Source organism: Limanda limanda, chromosome 10 (assembly GCF_963576545.1).
Source record: "Limanda limanda chromosome 10, fLimLim1.1, whole genome shotgun sequence".
NCBI lineage: Eukaryota > Metazoa > Chordata > Actinopteri > Pleuronectiformes > Pleuronectidae > Limanda > Limanda limanda.
This window is the reverse complement of record NC_083645.1, coordinates 532,919-557,153: the sequence shown is the minus strand read 5'-3', so window position 1 is coordinate 557,153 and position 24,235 is coordinate 532,919. Positions and strand designations below refer to the sequence as shown.

The 24,235-nt window shown below is 39.5% G+C and overlaps 1 protein-coding gene across 2 annotated transcripts; it reads right to left on the bottom strand.

The window, feature by feature from the left end:
- Positions 1-5,033: 5,033 nt before the first annotated feature.
- On the bottom strand, positions 5,034-24,235 carry immt (inner membrane protein, mitochondrial (mitofilin)). 2 transcript variants are annotated; one of them, XM_061079066.1, is made up of 14 exons: positions 24,098-24,235; positions 22,703-22,770; positions 22,393-22,582; positions 21,803-21,947; positions 18,462-18,554; positions 17,450-17,611; positions 16,245-16,378; positions 15,675-15,778; positions 12,683-12,818; positions 12,430-12,559; positions 10,721-10,944; positions 10,361-10,492; positions 8,419-8,548; positions 5,034-6,686 (listed from the first exon to the last, which is right to left on the bottom strand). In XM_061079066.1, exons 1-14 carry the CDS (start codon positions 24,137-24,139, stop codon positions 6,079-6,081), a joined length of 2,298 nt encoding a protein of 765 aa, XP_060935049.1. In that variant the 5' UTR covers positions 24,140-24,235; the 3' UTR covers positions 5,034-6,078. The 2 variants fall into 2 exon arrangements, with proteins under 2 accessions (XP_060935049.1, XP_060935050.1); XM_061079067.1 differs by having other exon boundaries at positions 22,703-22,767.

Here is a 24,235-nt window from a genome sequence, read left to right as displayed (position 1 = left end):
AGTAGTATGATTATTTTCATAGTTAAGTACAGCATACACATTGTTGTATAGTATAATAAAATGAAAATAATCATATGCAGAACAAGCATTCCTACTTTTAATACATTTTGCTGATAACATCCTTGTAGCCTACATCATTTATAGTGGATGATTTTTGACACTGTTAATATGTTGCTGTTAATGATATGTTTAACTTAAGGATAAAAAAAAAAGTTTTGGACAGACATTTTCAGTATGCCTGTTTTTAAAGTTTGGGAAAAGACATTATAACTAAAGCTCTGAACTTAAATTGTATATTTCATATTTCTTATGGGCACATTACTCTATATATATGACGTTTTGTAAAGGGGTTAGGCTTGAGCATGACCCAAGGAAGGTTATATCTTTAAAAACGACAGGTGATTTCAGCTTCCAAGCTAGTGCCTCCACCTATCACAAAGCTGCTACATCTCATCTGTCCACTTCAAATACCTAACTCCAGGCCTTAAAGGGGACATATTATGCCCATTTTACCACAAGTGGATATGGTTTCTTGGGGTCTGTAAAGGAAATATAACAATTGACCATAATAAAAAGTTTATTTCCCCTTTGATTGATCATGTTTGAATCCCTACACTAAATGTTTCCTGTAATGGTAAATGGTAAATGGATTTATATTTATATAGCGCTTTTCTAGTCTGATGAAGACCACTCAAAGCGCTTTACAGTACAGTTTCACATTCACCCATTCACACACACATTCATACAGTGCATCTACTTGCAGCACTTTGTTATTCTATGGGGGGCTATTGAGGGTTCAGCATCTTGCCCAAGGACACTTCGGCATGCAGATGGTTCAGACTGGGGATCGAACCGCCGACCTTCAGGTTGGAGGACGACCACTCTACCCCTCAGCCACAGCCGCCCTTGTTGCTGCCCCTGTAAGTAACTAAATGCATTTAGTCTGCTTCCTCTCTTTGATCCTACTTTTCTCGTACTACTGAATGTGTATTGACCTGATTAACATAGCCACTGTAACCTAATTTACACTGTAGCCACTAAATGTATTAGTCTGTTTCCTCTCTTTGATCATGTGTTTCCTGTAGCCACTAAATGCATATTGCCTTGATTGCCCTACTGTAGCCATTGTGAAGTATTCATGTGACCGAAGGATCTCAACCTTTGACTGATTAACACACCCCCTGGGAGTGGTTAGCCAATGTATAAAGACAGTGAACTGTTTCCTATCTGGTGTGCATATTTACAAACTCAACCTTGTGGTATGCACCATGCTCTGAGCATTAAAGTGTGACAATACTGTAAGAGAGTTTTGAGTCTCGTTTCCTCGTTGGTAGTTGGGATTATTGTGGAAATTGCCACGACAGGTCTTAATGAAATGTTTGTAACATATTTTGGTTGATACAGACATGGCCATGTAAGAGAGACTCCCATTTCATTGTGACGAGAGACTGATACGGAGCATGACGTTTCTGACTTAGAGGAACCATAACAAATCGCGGGAGACTAACCCTTTGACCAGTGTTGGGAGTAACACGTTACTGTAATTCCACTACTTTTAGCGGTAACGAGCAAGTAAGTATTTTTTTTAATCAAGTAAAGCAGTTACAATTACTGAAATTTAAATGAGTTTGTTACCCGCGTTACTCTCTTTTGTGAAAAATAAACACTTGCAGACAAGAAGACAAGGTTGGATGTCAACAATTTTCTCGGACCGGCCGTTAAGGTGTGGCTACGGAGCCTCACTACGGAGTCCCTCTGGTACAGCCTCCGGTGACATCGGTAGATTTTTTGTTTTTATTTAACGAAATTAACGAATTGTTAATACGCGGCCTCAAATTAATTATTGCATGGTAAGTTACCAGCAAGACGGAGACGAACGGATACCAAAGTTCCATTACGCACACGCTGCGCTTCTGTGCGCTTTGGAGAGGTTGTTTTGTTATTTAAAATAAAAAATGAATACGTTAATTAAAAATAATTCCACCGATGTCACTACAGATATGATGTCGGAAATGGCAACAGAGTTTTTAGTGCTGTTGTGGCGATCTCAGGGTATTCTGCCGTGACTTTAATCCAGGACACCGGCAGAGTTGTTTTCTCAAACATACTTTTTAGGCCGCCGTCATTTGCGATCTCCAGCAGCTGATCTTCTTCTTGCACAGACATGCTGGATTCACCTGGTTTGTTGACAAATGGGTCCGACAAATAGCGTGTGGGTTTGTGTTCAGCGAAAAAGTGACGTGACCGGAAGCGAGAGATTTGGTGTGTCTATTAAATCTGTCCGCTCCGTGAGAGCTACAGGCATTTACGCAAGGTGAGTCGCTATGCTTAAAAAGACAACAAATTTCTAATTTAATTAGTGTTAACACTGTAGGCCAATCACTTTTATTTCATTGGGCCTAATATGGTAAAAAAAAAACACTGTTAAATGACTGAGACAGTTAGTTTGTATTAAGTTAAGTATTAAAAGGGACTTTTGTACTACTGCTTGATTTGAAGGCCTGTTGCTCTGTTGATTACAATAAATAGGTCTAAAAAATGTGTTTATTGTGTTTGACTGTTCAGTACTGTTGATAATCATTACATTTAAAAAGCAGACATTAAAGTAACTTAAAAGTTACTTTCCCTAGTAACTTATTAATTTTGATATACAGTAACTGGTGAAGTAAATCAATTACTTTTAAAATAAGTAACTAGTAAGCAAGAGTCCTTTAAACCCCCTGTTGTCCCATATCTTTGTGGAACTTGTGGAACACTGCTAATGGTCTTTTAGTAAGACAAGCTGGCGTTTGTCTCCTGCTTTTCTGTAGAGGACCCCAAATACTTTTTGCCACTGTCTTAGTAAGTTTCTCACATCTGCAGATTCAGCTTTAAGAGAGCTCCTGGAAGGATACTTGCTGCTCCTTTTGCACTGCAGAACACTACCAATGATGTGGTCTCTTACTTGACTCTCCCTAATCTGCTCTGGTGTTAAGGGTCCAGCTAAGGCAGAAGAACATGCTTCACTCACTAAGTCCAGTGTGCCTATGTGAGTGGTCATTACCCAAGCTGGTGGAGTGTCTTTTTGAACAATAACTCCCTAAACAGATGCACTGATCAGCTCCTGGTTCACTTATACTGTGCATTTTTTCATGAGTTAATTTATGTCAAGAGGCACAGGGATAGGCCATCGGCGTCAGCGTTATGTTTACCAGGTCGGTACTTAATGGAAAAGTTAAAGTCTGCCAGTTGCAGAACCCATCTGTGACCTGTAGCATTAAGCTTAGCTGTTGACAGGATGTAGGTAAGGGGGTTATCGTCTGTTTACACAATGAAGTGAGGGGCATGATACAAATAATCCCAAAACCATTCACATATGGCCTATTTCAGTGCAAAAAATTCTAATTTCCCTGAGTGCATGTGACAGTTCATCTCAGGGGGAGTCAGGGATTTGAAGCCCGGTCCAATTACTACAATCTTGTCATTTTGCTTTCGATAAAGCACCAGCCCCAGTATGGAAGGGTCAATCAGTTCATCAATTAGAAGGGTCAGTGTCCCTTGGTGGCCATTGCACAGGAATTTTGGGCGAAAGGTTACCTGTATTTCTAGTGGTGATGACCTTCCTTTTGTTTTGGGGATTTGGATGAGGGTTTTTCCCAGGAGATGTTGTGAGTAGTTGGTAAAGCGGCTTTGCTGTTCTGGAAAAGTTTGGTTTAAGCTCTGTAGTAGAGAAACCCAAGCATTTTTCTTAAATCTCCAACTGTAGTGGGCACCCTCTCTTATAATGCTTGAACTGGGGACACTTGAATCAAGTCCGTAGTGTAGCCCTCACCTAACACCATACGTCCGAGAAACCACTTAATTTGCACTGTGTCACTTTCTATACTCTATTGCTGTTTTTCTCTGTTCCTCTTTCTCTTAATGCTGATCCAGGTTCGTCTCTTCCAGAATGATGTTACAAAGGCTCAGTCTTGTGCTCAACATTTAATTAAGTTTTCTGAAAAATGCAAAAGTTTTACTTTATGTTGAAAATCGCCATACAGTGTTGTCTGCTTTCATCTGGTTCACATATAATCTAATTATCTGTTGTTCACATGAGACTTCTGTATGACGCTTCCTACATATACACTGCTCATGGAGCGACACTGACACCTATTGGCGGTTTGTAGGTGCTGCTTCCTAACAATGACACAGGCAACAAATAATACTGTAGCCCCAATTTTAACATGAATAAACACTTTTTTTTACATGAACACATATAAACACATAAAGAGCATATAAATCTCTTTCTCAGTTCATGTTATATTCATGAAACCACCGTATCTGTCTCCTTGCTTATTATGCCACATCGAGTACCAAATTCCTGGGGGTACAGATCTCAGAATACCTCTCCATGAAGAACAAAACCTCATTACTGGCCAGGCAACCTAAGCAGTGCCTTTACTTCCTCCTTAAGCTGAAGACAGCAAGAGCTCCATCACCAATAATTTACAACTTTTGAGGCACCATCAAGATAATACAGACTAGCTGTATCACTATGGTGTTTGGGGGCTGCACAGCCATCAACCACAGGGGCCTCCAGCGCATCGTGAACTCTGCTGAGATGATCACTGGTGCCTCATTCCCTTCTCTACTAGGTATCTACAACACATGCCTAGCCCGCAAAGTAACTAGCATTGTGAGAAACAGCTGATCAATCCCGTCTATGTCCAGTACATATAACAGAATTGAAAATAAAGTTGACTTTTATTATGCTCACACAGAACTCATACACGTTAATATCATAACAGCAGATGATGCAACACAGTCAGTGCAAAGAATTTTCTTACTTGACCGACATCAGATGAAAAGTATTTCTTTCTGTGTATGGCAAGAAGTATCAGGAAAGCGCTTACACTGGGACTGAAAGTAAGACAATAATTCTATGAATCAGTGTGTTGTTTAATACAGAGACTGTCACCAAGAGTCTGCCATAGATTGACAAAGTCTCTCTCTCTGTAAGGAGTTTTCTGGTGATGTTATTTTGTGCGAAGAAGATGAAAACCAGAGAAAAATTAAGGTCTGCCGCTGTGACAATGATTTAATTATTGTTATGCACTTACAAGGCGTTATTCAACTTTATGGAAGTGCCCTGTAATTTCTCACTCTTAAGTAAACAGAAAGCTAACAGGACACCTTAATTTCCATTACAAGGTCAACTTTCCACATGAAAATAATCATCACAAATTACAACAAGACTGCAGTGACAGTACTCATCTGTGACCTCTGGTTTGAATCTGTTGAAGCAGTTTTCTCCATGACTTTTAATTTACTGATACATGTCCATTTTCTACAATTACAAATTCTTTACAAATACAAATTTCACCGTCACAGGTGTTAAGTTGTTTTGCACCAAAAGATAACTTCATATAGTATTCCAATACTCTTTTCACTGCTAAACACAGCCTCTAATCTAATCAAAGAGATGTCTCTATGTCATCTGCAGCCAAGCAACATGTCAGGAAAGACAATATTTTCACAGAGGGTTAAGTTACTCTTCACAATAAGAAGCAGTTAATAACTTCATCTAAATTAAACTCCAAACCAAATCCTTAAAATGTTCATAACATATTCTGTGGTGTCGGTATTTACAGGTGTGACATTATTGTTTGCATGTTAATGTATTCACTAGGATTTACTGACTGCAGACAATGATAGATAAACTGATTGGGAGTAATGAAGAAATGAAACAACTCTTCATCAAGATTTATTGTAACATTTGCAGGGGTGAGAAAAATGAAATGCAGCTTGACACATTCTTTAATCAAAATTACGTTTCATGAGACACCAAACAATTATCCAGAAATATATACCTGTGGGCCTGAACTGGCAAGACTATTTGACTAAGAGGGTGTAGCAATTATATAACACAATAAATCATCCATAGTGACTTAGTGTTTTAAACCAATAAACCCATGCTGTATTTTAACATCCGTCGATTAAAGGAATACACCACTGAAAATCTCTCAATTCTACAGTGGGCAATTACTTGATCTTCTAAAGACAGAGTTTCAGTGAAATGCACCTTTAAAGATTGAAAGCTTCAGTAAGAGTGGCAGCCTAAGGAGCCTGGGTGGTTCCTAACCCTACGGCATTTGCATACGCAGAGAGCAAACTGATTACCTGCCTGGTTTCCAGTGTGAGTCTGGCTTCAGTCAGCCAGTCCTCCACCACTCTCCTAGCCTCACCTCTCAACTGGTTCACCAGTTTAGCTGCCAACTCAAGATCTCCATGCTCTAAGCAGTAACTTGCATATGACAAAAGCTTGAAAGAATCTAAATTGTCACTACTCAGCTGGGCAGGCGGGGCTTCCTGTTTAGCCTCAAACAGGAGTGCAGCTTGAAGGTAGGACAAGAAATAGTGGTACAAGGAGTTATGAGATTCATCGATGAGTGCGACCTGGCGGGCCAGTGATCGCAAGGAGTTGAAACGGGCGCGGAGAGCAGACTCACTGTAAACACCTCGATTAAGGGATTCTTCTGGAAGAGCTGATGCTAATGCCAAGGCAAACTCATTGTCATGGCAGCTGTTTCGCACGACCTGAGCAGCGCCGTCAAGAGGAGCAGTTGGCAATTCAGCATCAGCAGTCTTTAGAGTGTAGCAGAGTGCCTCCACAGAGAGCCAGAGCTGGTGAGCTTTACGGGCCTCTTCCTCTGCTACCACATGGCCTGCATTCAAAAGACAGGAAGATGTTTAGCGAGTTAAAAAGGTTAATTTTCTCTCTACACAGTCACCAAGTTCTAACATGTTCCTCTCTCTAGCAAGGGTGGGGAACGAAATAGCTTGGTCCGGCCCACGAAGCAATTCATAAATATAAAAAATACAAATGTGCACGAGACAAACAAATCTGTGAAGCTATAATTGAAGATTAGTTCTCCGACACTCCTCACATCAACAACTGTCTTCGACACTTCCTTCCTCATTCACCCCTGACCCCCAACAGACCAGCCAATGAGAACCTGTCACCCCACACAACCCCACCCCATTGGTCTAGAAATGTCACATGCCCCATCCCGACCTGTTCACTGACCCTCAGGACATCTCAATACTTGTTTAACACTGTCTTAACTGAACATAAGTCTCAAAACAGGTCAATCTGAGGAGGTCTGTTTTAGACAGGGTAAAAAGGGTGCAGTTTTAAATTATCCTTGTGGTATTTTGACCAATATGTTACAGACAATTCATTAAGACCCCAAGGAACCATATCAACTTGTGGTAAAATGGGCATAATATGTCTCCTTTAAATAAGGTTTAGTTAAACTAAAGATTGTTTCATAAATCTGATTGAATTTGTGCTCATTAAAAGATAATAGTGATAAAGGGCTGAAATAATTTAAAATAGTGCTTTTTAAATAATGATTTAATTATTTTCCTGGCACAAAAGGGTGAATGAATAACAACAAATTGTTGCTTTAAACATCGGTATTAGCCAAGAATTTCCATATCGGTGCATCCCTACTTCTTACTTATGGTGGTGCCAGTGCACCTGGTCTGCTGTGAGTGAAAGACAGCTCCAGTTACATATACAGCTCTCTGTCTCAGACATGTTCAGCAGAAAAAGTAGTTTTAACATTAGTTAAACAAGTGTAATTATCCACAATTAACTTTTCAGATATCAGTAAGTCATACTTCAACTGTCACTAGTAAGAATTTTCATATAAGAATTAAACTACTCAGAACAATATCTTTGATTCTGTTTTAACTACTCAAAACTCAAATTCTTAACATCTGCAATTACAAAGTAAGATTCAAACTACTTCAGTCAGTCAGGTGTGAGTTGCTTCATAATATTTACCTACAATTCAGTTTAAATACATTATATTAAATTACAATCTTTCATTCCAGTTTCAGATATATATATTAAATTTAATTCTGACATGTTATAATCCAAGGTCATGATATCTCCATCACTATACAGAATAATTCAAACTTATTTTAAGGTATCTTGAATTTAGGTGAAATTAATTTTTCTTGAACTTGGATTATGACTAATCAGAATTAAACTGTAGGTACCTGAAACTGGAATTAGTGTCAAAACTGCAGATGTCATATAGAAATAGCATTGTACAAAAAGAATAACCTGCTGGAAGGGGTTAAATAAAGCTTTTGTCTTTTTATCCGAAAAAATTATCAACAGATTGATCGATTATCAAAATTATTGTTAGTTGCATCCCTCATTTGCAAAACCCAAGTGACATGTACACAGACTAGAGTGAAGGAGAAGTTCTCCCAAGTGAGCTAACTGCATTAAATTCCACTTGCAGGTACATAAATGGTTTTCACCAGCATGTTGTCACCACACAATGGCAGTCAGTAGAGTAACTCCTAAAATTGTTCTTTCCAAAATATTATATCCCATATTACTTTGCATTTATGCAGTAACTTATATGTGCAACTTACTGTCTATAGCCTCATCCATCCCCTTCAATCTGGCATAGGCAGTGTTCATATCCAGAGTGAAGTTATCAAGCTGTTCCTGGCTCAAATGACGGTAACGGGTATCCTGTTCTAGCATCTTACTGCTGAGGACCTGAACAAAATCCACAGCAAAGATTTGAAGAACACTTACAGCTATAAAGGACGTCAGACACCACAACAAGCGAGTACAGCGAGTACAGCTTATAGGTTATAAGAGGGCTATATCTACCTAGTTTTCCTGGCTACGAAGAACCATGGCATGATGTGACAAACCATTTTCTATACCTTACAGTTTAAAATACAACATGTCCACTGATTAAAAAGAACAGACATTTAACACATAACTGACTCAGCTGTACAGCCGTGGCCAAAAGTTTTGAGAATGACAGAAGTATTGGTTTTCACAAAGTGTGTTGTTCAGTGTTTTTTGTCAGAGGTTACTATGGTATACTGAAGTATAATTACAAGCATTACATAAGTGTCAAAGGATTTTATTGACAATTACATTAAGTTTATGCAAAGAGTCAATATTTGCAGTGTTGACCCTTCTTTTTCAAGACCTCTGCAATTCGCCCTGGCTTGCTGTCAATTAATTTCTGGGCCACATCCTGACTGATGGCAGCTCATTCTTGCATAATCAATGCTTGGAGTTTGTCAGAATTTGTGGGTTTTTGTTTGTCCACCCGCCTCTTGAGGATTGACCACAAGTTCTGAATGGGATTAAGGTCTGGGAGTTTCCCAGCCATGGACCCAATTTTCAATGTTTTGTTCCCCGAGCCACTTAGTTATCACTTTTGCTTCATGGCAAGGTGCTCCATCAAGCTGGAAAAAGCATTGTTCTTCACCAAACTGTTCTTGGATGGTTGGGAGAAGTTGCTCTCGGAGGATGTTTTGGTACCATTCTTTATTCATGGCTGTGTTCTTAGGCAAAATTGTTAGTGAGCCCACTCCCTTGGCTGAGAAGCAACCACACAGATGAATGGTCTCAGGATGCTTTACTGTTGGCATGACACAGGACTGATGGTAATGATCACCTTTTCTTCTCCGGATAAGCTTTTTTCCAGATGCCCCAAACAATCGGTAAGGGGATTCATCAGAGAAAATGACTTTACCCCAGTCCTCAGCAGTCCAATCCCTGTACCTTTGGCAGAATATCAGTCTGTCCCTGATGTTTTTCCTGGATAGAAGTGGCTTTTTTGCTGCACTTGACAACAGGCCATCATCCAAAAGTCTTCGCCGAAATGTGCGTGCAGATATACTCACACCTGCCTGCTGCCATATCTGCGCAAGCTCTGCAATAGTGGTGCCCCGATCCCGCAGCTGAATCAACTTTAAGAGATGGTCCTGTCGCTTGCTGGACTTTCTTATGCGCCCTGAAGCCTTCTTCACAACAATTCTCTCTCCTTGAAGTTCTTGATGAACAGATAAATGTTAGATTTAAGTGTAATTTTGCTAGCAGCAATATCCTGGCCTCTGAAGCCCTTTTTGTGCAAAACAATGATGACTGCACGTGTTTCCTTGCAGGTAACCATGGTTAACAGAGGGAGAACAATGATTTCAAGCACCACCCTCCTTTTAAAGCTTCCAGTCTGCTATTTTTTCTCAATCAGCATGACAGAGTGGTCTTCAGCCTTGTCATCGTAGACACTCTCACCTGTGTTAACAAGAGAAACACTGACATGATGTCAGCTGGTCCTTCTTTGGCAGGGCTGAATTGCAGTGGAAATGTTTTTTTGGAGATTAAGTTCATTTTCGTGGCAAAAAGGGACTTTGTAATTAATTTCAATTCATCTGATCACTCTTCATAACATTCTGGAGTATATGCAAATTGCCATCATAAAAACTGATTTGTGCCATGCTCAAAACTTTTTGCCATGGCTGTATGCTCTGATGTTTGAATGTAATATAACGGTAGAGTGGAAACCTGGTCAGCTTCAGCTCTCATTTCCTGCTCCTGGACTTTGAGGACATCTTGGACATGGTCTGTATGAGCAGCTGCCTGTCTCCGGAGCTGGGTCCTCATCTCTGCCTCCATCACTTCCCTTAACTCAGACAGCTACGCACAGGCACACGCAAACGCACACGCACACACACACAAAAGCCGAAAATGTGAAATAAAGACCCTATTGTTTGGTGGCCACAGCAGTGATTTTATTAATAAAAGAAACAGCACTGAGTAGTATTGGGATGTCTCTGAAGTATGCTCTGTGTATGTAGAAAGAATAAATCCTGCTAGGTAGATGAAATTCAGCTAACCCTGAACCACTTTCTCTCTCTTCCATACCTTCTGCTCCTGCTCCAGCCGGGCCTCCTCCTTGACATGCTGCAGGGTGGTGTTGACGGCTTTCTCCAGGGCTTTCTGGTCCTCCAACTTCTGCTGCTCTAGTGCCGTATCAATGTGGATCTGCTCTTTGACTCTCTGTTCTGCCAGTTCCCGATTCAGCTGATCAATCCGACGGTGTGCATGGGCGATCAGGGAATTCAAGTCGTCTGCTGACAGTTTCCCAGCTTCCACACAAAGACAAAAGTTTATTTTGCAAATATGTCCCTTCAGGTAATCAATACACGTGCTCCAAGCATATGCACTATTAACTAACAGTGCATCATTTTGATGGTAAAGACATTTTTGGTAACGGATAGTCGCCAGCTCGCCGCAGCCTGCAGTGTGTGATATCCTTCAATTGGCCCGTCACTCCAAACCAGAGGTACATCAGTGTCTGACTGTATACATCTTCTAGGGCAGACAGACAATCACTGTTGCGCCTGATAGAGCTTCTGAAGGACTTGTGAAGGGAGGGCTGTATTTGTTTTCAAATATCAATCGTCATTCCCCAGAATCTTATACCTTGCCTTTAACTGTAAGATGTTCTGCGGTCAATTCCTGATTTGGGCAATACTGTTAAGGCTTAAATTGGTGAAAAAGTTTTATGGGGTTTATGGCAATTCATTTTGACTTCCTACATCGGGAAAGATACTGAACCCTGAATTGCCCCTCAAGGTGCCTATAGATGCACTGTATGAATGAATGGGTGAATGGCCATAAAAACTGTTCTGTAGAGTTCCTGAGACCACGGTGACCTTGACCGTTGACTGTAAAGCGCTTTGAGTTGTTATCAAGAATAGAAAAGCTCATATAAATATAGACCATTTATCATTCCTTCCAACTAGCTTTGTAACTATTGTTATTTGGTTGACTTATGATGTTATTTTGTGTTACCCAAACTGTTTGTAACAAAAACAAAAACAAAGGCTCACTTTTTATGACTATATAAATCTATTGACCTGACTTTGGACAATTTGGGGGTGGAAACTGGATTGGTCGCTTTCAATGTGACCCTATTCACGTAGACATTCATGTATAAATTCACTCTGTGCTGAAGAGAGAATAAGGGCATCGCTGCAGCCTTGCAGACACTACTAACTACGACCCTTACAAGACAAGCCCCATAGAGTTACATATAATATGCTGTGACCCAAACATGACGACACAGTATCTTGGCTGCTAGGCTCAGAGACGAAGATGGAAAAAACTAAAAAAGGTTAAGTGATAATGAAAAAAAAATTATTTTATGTTCATATATTAAAAGCTATATATTACTTAGGTTGTTAGATGTATTACCAATTTGGCAGCTAACAATAGTTACTTCTGCGTAAACAAAGGCATTGCAGAGATTTGTGAAATTGGCAAACATGTTTATGTCTTTTGTCTTTTTGCATTTATGGTACCTCTTAAGTATTAAAGGGTATTTTACAGTAATGTAATTTCAGCTAATGTGAAACTAAATTTAATCATTGTTTCCTTGCTTTCAGTCTTGTTTTGTGAATTTTGGCAGGATTTGTAGAATCTGCAATGCTGCAGCTGGCTATACTTGTAAGAGAGTGCTATAACTTCTGAGTTTTTGTGGTAAAAACTTCTGACATAAATCGAACACCATACTGCACTTGGTGCAATCACAAATTGTAGATACTCTGTTGTGTTGTGTGTGATCTCACTGAGTCCCTTCCAGTTGGCCTGGATCTCTGGAGTAAGGCTGCTCACTTCCCTCTGAAATTGATGTTTGGCTTCATTAACCAGTTCACTGTACTGGGAGACAATCTTTGCTTCTGACTCTGAAGACTGCACCTGCAAAGAATGCACACACATGCACACACATTTCATACTTATTAAAGAGTATACCCATTTCCCAAATTGTTTTACCCATTTATATTTTTGAATGTGCTTGTTCATAATGTCCAAAATTATTACCTTTGTGACCACCTTATCCAAGTCAACCATCATTTTATGGAGATTCTCCTCAGCTGCTAAAACCAGCGGGCGAACAGCAGTGACCTTCAGCCCTTTAGACTTGTCAATCACAGACTTGAGACTGTCCAAAGCTTCACTACAAAGAGAGATATATGGGAAGGTTTGGGAGCGGAAGAGGATGGTTTGAGAAGCAAATATGAAGGATCCAACAATGAATCAGCTTAATAATGTTGACAATAATTTTTTTTTTTAAAAAGATCTTAACAATATTTTAGTGGCCAGGGAATGTGAATTCTGATGAACATTCCAACCAGACTAAGAGGACAGTACCAGACACACAACAGAAAGAAGAAAAGACAGGAGCAAGAAAGGTCATTTCATCTTGTGTATTCTAAAAAGAGCAAAGTAGACAGTGAAAACAGATGCTTTAAGAAAAGAATAAAAACTTAACTTAAACAAAATTTCATATATTTTAAATATTATTACATTGCTCCTTCTTCTTTGATTAGTTTCTGACTACACAGCCGTTGATATCTATCTATCTGACCAAATTTTTCAATAACTGTAGCACTGAATCATGACACGAGTTAGAAATTAAGATTTTTCTGGACCTTTGCTTGAGAAACTTTTCTCTGTATGGACCACTATATTTTAATTGAATACCAATGGTATATAGTCTACAGTTGGCATTTTCCCATTGATAATCTAGAATGTGTCCTGCCAAAGCTTCATAATGACATTTTTTATACCCCTGTGTGCGTGCATGTGCAACTCTGTTAGCCTAACTCCATAGATTGAATTAAGGGGCAATCTAGGGGCCATGGTCTTACCCTATCCTTATAAAATGTACTGTGATTGGTAATTCTCTGATTGCAGACAAAATTATATCTTATATCATGGTGGGATATGTTGAGGGAAATACATTATTTAGGTCTGACAATAAATAACTTAAACACTTAATACTCTGGACCAACACCAATTTGCCTGTAGATCCAAGAGATCAACAGAAGAAAACACAAAAACTGCTATCAAAACCACATAGGTGAGTCCAACGCACAAGTAGAAGGAAAAACCTTCCACAAACTGACAGGCTGGTGTCATGTCACTCCCCAAACCTGTCACTCAGTATTAGAGCCCCACAGGGCTCCACGCTGAGTCCTCTGCTCTACATCATCAAGTTTGCAGATGATAGTACTGTGGTGGGAGTGTTACACAGCAGTGATGAGTCTGACTACAGGGAAGAAGTCTGCAAACTGTCTGAATGGTTTCTCGATCAATAACCTGGAACTCAACACCTCCAAACATAAGAGTTGGTTATCAACTTCAGGAAACAGAAGGAGGAACCTGCTCTGACTGTTATCCATCAAAGGAGATATAATGAAGTGAGCACAGGTAGGGGTGTAGTTTTAGATGCTTATTCATGAGTAGAGAATGACAAATATTTGACAAAGAGCAAAAAATGTTACAAATATTAGACCAATTGTATGCTATATCCCCTGACTGTGCTTGCACAATGTATAAGGAATTTAGAGATATATATTGCTATTAATGAAAATTATACTTATTTAGGGCCCGAGCACTGACAGTCACTGACAGACAGTGAGGCCCTTTTGAAATTGTAAGGATTATTATTATTATTCAGGCAAATGAATGGGCTTTTTGAGGGCTTTATGATGCCGTCAACAAACAACTCCACTCCTGCAGTGTCAGTGGTCATAGATTAAAGGAATCTTTGATGTCTCGTAAAGGTGACATCTCTCTCTCTCAGAATTAGGACATTTCCTCAAACCGTGTAAACATTGAGGTACGGCGAAGGTTCACTAAACCTTAAAACTAAATCGTCGCCAAAGGAGACGATTTTGTCATAACTCCACTGTGCATTGTCCTATCACCACCAAACTTCTGTCTGATGATCAGAGTCCAAGCCTGAACAGATCTATTCATTGATTAGTTTTCATTGCTCGAATCGATGTTTTCCTCAATCCTGGCACACAACTTGATGTCATCCGTGTAGATGAGGTCCCTGAAGGTTTCTCCACTTCAGAACTATTATCCCTAGCCACTGTTTATCTGATGATCTTGCTAGGGGTTTTTAGAGATTTGCAGAACAGCAGCAGGGACAGAGCATCTCCTTGGTATATACTGCATTTGGCCTTCCAACTTATTCCTATCTGAGCCCCAATAGTGTAATGAGCCATGTGCCAACTCATCTTAGCCGCCTGACTTACTTTGATGTTGTGCAGAGACAGGTTGTTGGTTCGTAGTTGAAAGCTATGGTTGGAAGGACCAATACTGATCCTTCTCGATCAGTATTGGCCTAGTTTAACCACTCTGTGTGGGTCCTGTACATTAGCAGCTGGTTCATTTTTGCTGTACATATTCTGTTTATGCTTTATATATAATTTTTTAATTCCATTTATATTTTTTATATCTCCTTACATTTATAAGTGCATGCTACTTATTATTACTTATGTCTGTGACTACCCTCCTGCTGCTGTAATGTTGCAAATTTCCCCACTCCGTGCCTAAAAAAAGGATGATCATATCTTAAATCCTACCTCATGTGAAATATAAAAAAACCCTCAGCTACATCAGAAGGTATTAGCACAGTCTGACATAGTCCTTTTTACAATATGTATGTACATCCATGTGTACACATTTGTATATACGTTTGTACTAGGGCTGGGCAAGTTAACTCGTTTTAATCGAGGTAACTCAAGTGATGAGTTAACTCGATTGTTTATCCGCCAATTCTTTTCTTTTTTCCTGTTCTGCAGCAGTCAGCAACAGACTTTCACAAAATAAAAGCCTGACTTTCACAATAAAACAATAAATAATCAAACCTGAGTTAATGCGAGATAAAATAATTAATCGAGTTAACTCATCACTTGAGTTAACTCGATTGAAACGAGTTAACTTGCCCAGCCCTAGTTTGTACACATGTACAGTATGTACTTACACGTGTATATGTACAGGTTTAGATATTCCTTACTTGGCTTTCAACAGAGCAGTTCCAGCATCATTCACAGCACAAGTTCTATCAGCAAGAGCAGCTTCTAGATCCTTCCACTGGGCTGACTTCTCCTTAGGTGGAACCTGGATTTAAAGAGAACTGTAATCACTCTAACAGCCAAACAGAAGTTAGTGTCAATACTACACTTTCAACTTTTCCTCTTTACTTCTGTGTATCACACTGTCTTATGCATGTTAAAGTTCTGATAAGTTTCACAGTCCAAAGTATTTCTTTGCCTCAGAATACTGCCACTTTTGCATTCCGACCTTGTTTTCTGTTAAACATCTACGTCAATCCATGACATCTGACTAATAGATTTAAGGAGGTTTAATGTAGGCTAGTAGTAGTAGGCTAGTCCTTCATTTTTAGATATTTTAATTATTTTAGTTTTTGTTTCCAGTTTTGTGTCGTTGGTGTGTTAGAAACACCCACTCTGTGAATCCACAAGGTAATCTCCTTCTAAATTCTAACATGGGCTCTTTCGAACATTCACCCCAGAGATATGGCGTGTTTACACCACTGTTTACACAAATGCTGTGTTACATTTACCTCTGCTTCCATAGCCTCCTTCAGTTTGTGTGTGTGCTGTGTGATGGTCTGTAGGGCGACCTCCTGAGCTCCAATGGCCTGCAGGGTTGCTTTAGCTGAGCTAGCCATTGAGTCTTCAAGACTAGCTGATACAGCTGCAACACAGACAGGCAGGCAGAGAGAGAGACAGGTAGAGACCAAGACAGACAGGCAGGCAGGCAGGCAGGCAGGCACAGATACATAACCACATTCACCTTTAGTCCAAGTGAAAACTGATCAAAAGTTGAAGGAATTCCCTCAAGCAGTCTTCAGCTATCACATTCAAGAGACCAAAAACACGTTTTTAGGCCACTTTGACCTTTGATGATCAAAACCTTCTACCCTCTAGTTGAAGGTGTACAGTCCCAAGCCAAGAGGTAAAACAAAACGCCACAGAAAAAGATTTTTCTTCCATCTGCAGTTGCTCCCACATTTGCACTTTTGTCCCTATCCAGTTTTTTTTTTTTTTTAGTATGTTTATTGAGGATCGACAATACAAAATGAGGACATAAAAGAGATACTGTGCAATGCTCACATTTTTCCAAATTTTACAATTTACAGTGACCCCCCCCAGCCCCCCTCCCACACCTCCTTCCCCTGTAGAGGTCCCAGCCCTACCTGTCTCTAGGTTAAGGGAAAAGAAAAAAAAAAAAAAAAAAACTAGAAGCAAAACAGAAAACACATAGAGTGTAAACTAGAGAAAAACTACCATTTTGGGAATGTCCGTTTTAGTGGTACGTCAGCAGAACTCAGAGATCTGACTCCTCAGGTGTAATATCTAATGAGTCTATAATGAACAACAAGGGGTTCCAGATTTTGTCAAATTTCCTCAGCCCTTGCAGGAAAACCCTATCCAGTTTTCTATTGATAGCATTGCATTTGAGCACTTTTCTCAATGGGTTTTGTAGTCTTGTCCTCTGTCTGTGTATTTATATCTTGTACTGTTTAGGATGGATGCCTTCTCTTTTTGCTGCTGCAAAACCAATCTAACTACAGGTACAAAGAAAGTAACCTTAATACGTTCAGGATTGAGGTACACAGGCAGTCCTGTCTATTGTTTACCAATAGTAGGTCCCAACAACATAATATATAATATAAAATAATACCCATTCATAAAACAGAAAGAATTACAGCTATACCCAATTAATTGCTTTAATGTGTGTGTGTGTGTGTTGTTGGCAACTTACATGCAACAATTTCCTGCTCCTCCTTGTCCTGTTGAGCCAGTATAGCGGCCACTTCTTCCACTGGACGCTCTCTCATTGGTTCTGATGCTGCAGGTGACTCTGTGTCAGTGTAAACCGCTCTCTCTGGGGTATCCTGATGGTCATAGCAATCCTTGCACTCCTCTGAAGGAGAAATGCACACTTAGAAGCAGTACAACTTTTATTTTTACTAAATACCAAATAGCAACCCAATAATGTGACACAAGACAAATTGTAGAACTGTCTTCCTCAATTCACTTTTTAAGCATCAAGTTCACCACAGGGAGGCTGTGTGTATATTTTTTGTTGAGTGTGCTATGTGTGTTAGCATTATTCCCTTTTCTCTTTTTTTTTTAGTTAGTTTTTAGTTAGTTTTCAACAAAACAATATATATTTTCAGACAGTTACTTTCTTTGTCCATTTTTCAACTGTTTATAGTATTGCTATACATGGTATTCAGGTACAGTGTGCAATGCATAGAAAGAACAACATACATCAAATAGTGCTCACTCAAAGAGAAAAATAGGGGGGATAAGAATAAGAATAAATGATGTGTCTCTGGAAGGCGATTTAATGGGGATCATGAGTCTATGATCAAACATTCTTGGAGGTAATATCTAAATCCCCAATGATCTGCTTTCACTGAGACGCCAGTAAGTCAGTGTTGATTAACAGCCAACTGATACCAATCCTTCAATTTATTTAAATATCCATTAGGTGAAATTCTGCTTTTGATCATATTTAATGGCACCTTTCATGAAATTCAAGGTCACCTTATATCAGATAACAGCAATAAACCATACAATTATCATAAAATATTCAATCAAGAGCAAAAGTAATTAAACATACTTACCATCAACAGTGTAAAAGAACAGAACTTGGAAATAAATGCAAATCAATATTTGTACCAAACAGAAATATAGATAAGGTGCATTGAAAAGGAATTAGAGTGAGTGCGCTAGGTATCAAAGTACTCAGTGGTGAAGAGGTGTACCTTTTACTGCTGGTACCTCTGTGTCACATGGAGCAGGGATTGATGGGACCTCACTGATGGCCGAGATGATATGAGTTGCCTCTGCTGAAGCCTCTGGATGAGACACAAATACCGCACAGGCAGTTGGTTGCATGTACATGATCATGTGTCACAACACTCCCTAGACGTATTTAGCTGAAAGATATGAGATGACAAGCTCTTGAGAGCAATTTAAAAGATATAAAAACAACAAAATTCCAGTTGTGCTCAGTTGTTAAATTCTAAAAGGTAAAATATTAAAATTAAAAAATCCATTTAAGTGGAGAAGAACAAAAGTTATGTACCCAGAATCAAAGACTATTAACTGGATTCATCACGAAGGATAATCAAACCACTATCTATTTTCTATAATAACAGCTTCAAGTCCAGAGTTATCACTTCATTACAATGTTATGCCCTGAGAGCTGGAAACTTAATCTAGGCCACAAAGAAAAGGAAGTAATACAGGGCTGTCACCAGGGTTGGACTGGTAATGCGATGTAATGTTGTAAAATATAAGATTTGTTTTACCAAAAACTTGACCATAAAGCAGGGACAGCTGCCTATTCGTTCATTTTCTATACTGACACTGGGCTGGCCCAATAAATTCTCTTACAAGCCCCCTGCGTCAGAGCCATAAGTCTGTTGATAAAGCAAGCATCAGAGTGAATAAACAAAAAGGCAAGGAGGGTACAGCCACTGCAGCAAACTGTATGTAGAGGAAATCCTTCCTAAATAATAATGGAAATTAAGAACCTTAATTTTAAAATGCAATATTCACGAAGTAAGTTGCCTTAAACTGTTACATTTACAAGGTCAAGTGAAACAACACAGCGGCACATCTTTCTATAGGGAGGCTACAGCATGACAGAAAACAGCTTACCATGTGACATCTCTGTGGGCACAAAAGACAACAGAGTTCCAATAAAACACTGGCATTATAACTAGGCTAAAATCAAATTACTTATATACAATAACAAGGACCACACATCATGGCTTAGACCCCGAACAGACTTGGTATCAACATTCGTCCCTGGTGTTCCAATCACAAGTATGCACGTATCCAAAAGCGTACTGAGATCCAATCACTGAAACCACATTTGTAGGTTGTCTGGGGCCACTGTGTTAATACAAATGTATCCTGGTCAACATATGAAGCACTTCCTACTCAGCTGATATATTTCTGCAGTGTCACACTGCTCTCTCTTGCTCTCTCTCTCTCTCGGAGAACTCTGGAGAATGGTAATGAACTGTATTTATATAATACTTTTCTAGTCTTGATAACCACTCAAAGGGCTTTACAGTACAGTTTGCCAGTCACACACATTGGTTGGGTGCCATGCTTGACCAGAGTCGAATCAGGCTGTACCGGTTATGATCCTTCCGCAGGCATAGGCTCAAATTACTTTGAGAACCTGCTGCTTTTGCAGCTGAACAAAGCCTATTGGTAGTGATGTTGTACATACAGGATTGAGTCCAAAGGTCTCAAGGTCTCTTCCAATAAAAGTTATTGATAACATTCCACTGAAGTTTGACTTTTTGTCAAAAACTAGTTATCATGTCTTCCGCTCCATGAAACGCAGTAGTACACAAAGGGTACTTTAATGTATTTGCATTGTAATAAAATGTGATAATTTTCAATGGGCATACATGCAGCTGAAACGGATAGCGTAGTGCATCCCACATTTTTCAAAATAACATTTTAATATAACATTATAGTCATAATGGCCTTTAGAAAAATATTTTTTTTGGAGGAGGTTGTGTAGTGCACTATAAGCCCCTGAGACGTGGCTTAAGAGTTTGTCCTTAATGGAAAAAAAAAATTCCCCTTACATTACTTTTATACTTTAAGTCGTTTTGAAATCAGTACTTTTACACTTTTACTTAAGTAAAAAGCTTGAGTTGATACTTCAACTTCTACAGAAGTCCTTTTAAACCCTAGCATCTATACTTCTACTTGAGTAATGAATGTGAATACTTTTGACACCTCTGCGTATCTAGCATGTTCAAGCAGGGCGTGTTGGAACATGCAGTGGTAGGATAATAATAATAATTCCACAGCGGCAATCTCAGTTTTAGCTTAAAGCTCATCACCAAACGCTCTCTTGACATCTTTATCAGTGACTTAGACGAGCATGACAACGCTTTCTCACATACAGCCCCTCTGGATGATTTCATGAGATTATTCGGAGTTAAGTGCATGTCTGAAAGCAGCTTTACCAAGCTGTCATTCATAGTTTTTTTTCTTTTCAAAAAACAAATTAGTGGACAATATTTATGTCTCGAAACGATTTGACGGATAACTATTGAAACTGAGGTGAAAGATAATTTTCACAGTTTATTCTAATGTGAACAGTGCGCAGTACAAAATCAGCAAGTCCTCTGCTTCTGCGGCTGAATGGTCGTTGGTAGCAGCTCTGCCCTCTGCACCACATCTGGTGCTGCTGAATTGGGAATACTGATCAAACTCTAATTCCAATTGAAAGTTTAACTACTTTTATTTATTTTTACCTTATTTGTTTTATTAAACTTCTATCTTCAGCTGCTGAGAGCTCCCTACACTTTGTATTTTCCGATAATGTTCAAAAGTCCTCTTTTCATTAAACATATGATCATTTCAATAAAGCTTTGTGTTGGTGTTTGTGTTATTCTAAATTTTGACGCTCAGACTTTAATTTTTCCTGCAAATGTATATCGGTTTAAAAAAAACATTGGTCGCCCCCTAGTCAGAACAGCCCAACTGATGCTTGTCATTGAAGTATATGGACTCTACTGCAGGAGTAACACTGTTCTATATAATATTACTCATTTGGTGTAAGAATGGTAATGAAGAAAGTTGTCAAACATGCCCAAATCGTCGGTAGATTTTTAAACTGAGTTGAGCTAGTGACCTGTGCAGTTTGTAGCATATGATTCACGGCATTATCATACTCCTCAAACCTAGACTGAATTCAAAAAGCCCCTGTTCTCAAAGCATCTTACTGTGCAAGTAATATTCACCCATTCAAATGCACAAATTTAGTTATACAGTGTCACAGCAGTTTTTCTTTCAGACACCAATCACATCGCTGGCCGTCGGTGACAATCTTTAGGGTTTGCCAAAGACCTTGAGGCCTTCACTTAGAAAACTGGGTTCTTTTACCCTCTCACTCTCAAAAAGGTCCACACATTTAACAATGTTTACAATATGGCTAAAGTTTTACCACTAATTTGTAGTCTGAGTGGGCCTACACCTCATACACCCACACCAAAATCAGGCCAGTGTTACTATGCTGACATACGGTAGGCAGGTAGCCTAAAAAAACTGTCTCATGAAAAGTTACCCTCTATGCTCTGTGCCGGCTGTGTTGGTGCGAGACTCGTCCCTTTGGCAGGACTCACTACTGCCTCCTTCAACTTCTTCTCTGACTTGGCTTTGGATGTCTTCACCTCTTTTTCCATCATAGAGGGTGTCTGGGCCATCTCCATCTAAACAGCAGAACAGCAGACATTTTAACAGCGGCCAGACAGTGTAAACTAACAAATTATCAGTTTAGCTCATTCATCTTTTATTCATTTTCACTTGTCCAGAAAAATAAAGTCTTGGTCAACAGTTATGTAACCAGGAAATAATGCAAATTCACACTATTTAATATGCAAGAAGTCAAACAGTATTGTTCACTTGTTGAATGCACACGAAATTTAAGATCCAAGGATCAATTATGAGAAGCTCTTTATGGAGAACTAGTATTTACATGATGTGATGCGATTTGAAGAATAAAATTGAACTACTTCAGTGGAACTGTATTGAGTTCTGATGTGCAGCCCTGCTAAGAAATTGTTTTTACTGATCAAATGAGGAAGAGAAAACATCTACAATATTGCCAAAAACGGATGTGAATCCATCCTGACACAAGACTGCATAAATCCTGACCTGTTTCTTGACTGGGAGGCTGCCATCCTGTGCTATTGGTCCCAAAGCCAGACCCAACAGCCAGTCGGAATATGGAACATTGTTCTCTATGGCTGCCCTGAACTTGTGGTCCCATTTGGCGTAAAGTATCGTTCCTCCAATGCCACCACCTACAGTCACCAAACCAGCAGCAACCACCTTAGCAGTACCACTATGACCGAAGAGGAAAACAAAGGATAGACATGATTGTTATGTGACCATTTCTCACATTATCAAAGGGATAGAACGTGATGTACAAGCTAGTGCGTGTGTGTGTGTGTGTCTCTCTTACCTGGTGTCTCCTGCTGTGTAATGCCGGCAGTGCTGCAGATTGTTTAGAGGGGTTCTCCCACAGCTCTTCTTAACATAGGGAAAAGAGGCACAAGGAGAGAGTCATACAGAGAGAAAAATCTAAAAGTTGTTTCCATTTTTCTTAAAAAGACAAATCTGTATCTGTATGTGAGAAGACAATTTACAAATACAAATAAAAGCAACTGCATAGCAAACTGTTAACTGCCAGAAATTGCCTCTGTTTCAGATGATTTAGTACAGTTGACAGATTTGTAAATTAAGGTTTGTTTTCCATAATCTCAAATAAACCATTTTGAAGGGAACTCGTGTAGAGCGCAAATCATCAGCACAAACGAATGTCAGGTGTTTCGCAGGAAAGAATGAAGCATATTTTCTTTGCTACAAGCAAGGAATCTCATTTCTTTCTCAACTCTGCAAATGGTAGAGTTGCAGTCTGGCAGAAATTGTCGATATATGTTATTTCTCCATTGTAAGTATTTTCTGTATTTCCTCTATGAAATACACTATAGAAATGAAAGACACCATAGAAACAAATAGTATGTTAATATTATTATTATTATTATTTTACAAGTACTGGTGCTTATCCAATGCCTGGGTGGGGTGGTTGGGTTGTGAGGGTTTCTGCTCTTTTGGCTGCACTCAAACTTACTGCAAAGGTGATGCAAAGAGAGTCCATCCCCACTACCACAAATAGTCACAATGTAATAACTCTATATTACCAATGTTTTTTAAAAGATAAAAATTACTATTTTCCTGAGATTCAGTTTGAGTCCCTGTCACACTATAAAAATATGTAATTTTACCTTCAAAGGGCTGGTCTGAAAAAAAAACTGGGGCGGTGCTGCAAAAACCTGACCCGATCAGACACAGAATAGCCCAGCAATTATGCTAACTATATACGGAATGTCACCCTTGATTTTTTTTTCCTCACATGAGGCCAACATGTGAGGGCGCTTTATGAAGTGGGGTGCCAGACAGAGAGAGACTTGAACACATCGGTATTATAGTCGTCTGCTCTTTTACTGACACATGCTGACATTACAAATAAGTTCAAAGACGTGAAAGACACCCTGCTTCCACCCACCCAAAACACTTAGCTCAACCCGTTCGCTTAGCCATCTGTCACTGGAAGCTAACAGCTAGCTCTGGCAATGTGTTCTCTCCTCATGACAACGTCAGTACCGAGTCGCGTTATTTATACGGTCCAAAGTTAATCTAATGTTAGTCTAACGTTAGCTGGGTTCGGTGTGTCCAGGCCTTGTCACTGTGAGCCACCGTGGAACCTTGAAGAAGGCTGTGGGTCACTGAATGACAACACGCTAATGCCAACATATAAGCTCACTGTGGTTCCGGAGAGTTGGGCTGCGGGTCTTACCCAAGCTGTAGCATTAGCTCCTCTCAGACAAGCCCTCAGCATGGTCCTCAGTGTTGTTAATCACAAAATCGTATAGACTGAGCGTTCACAGCTTGTCTCCTCTGTATCACGCTTCGTTCGCTTCGCTTGCTTCGTTCT

Coding starts and splice junctions, on each gene's coding strand:
- immt (XM_061079066.1), bottom strand. CDS start 24,139: ATGCTGAGGGCTTGTCTGAGAGGAGCTAATGCTACAGCTTGG. Junction 10,945..12,429: donor GGCCAACTGGAAGGGACTCA/GTGAGATCACAC, acceptor TTTGTGTGGAAG/CTGGGAAACTGTCAGCAGAC. Junction 6,687..8,418: donor GATGGATGAGGCTATAGACA/GTAAGTTGCACA, acceptor TTTTGAATGCAG/GCCATGTGGTAGCAGAGGAA.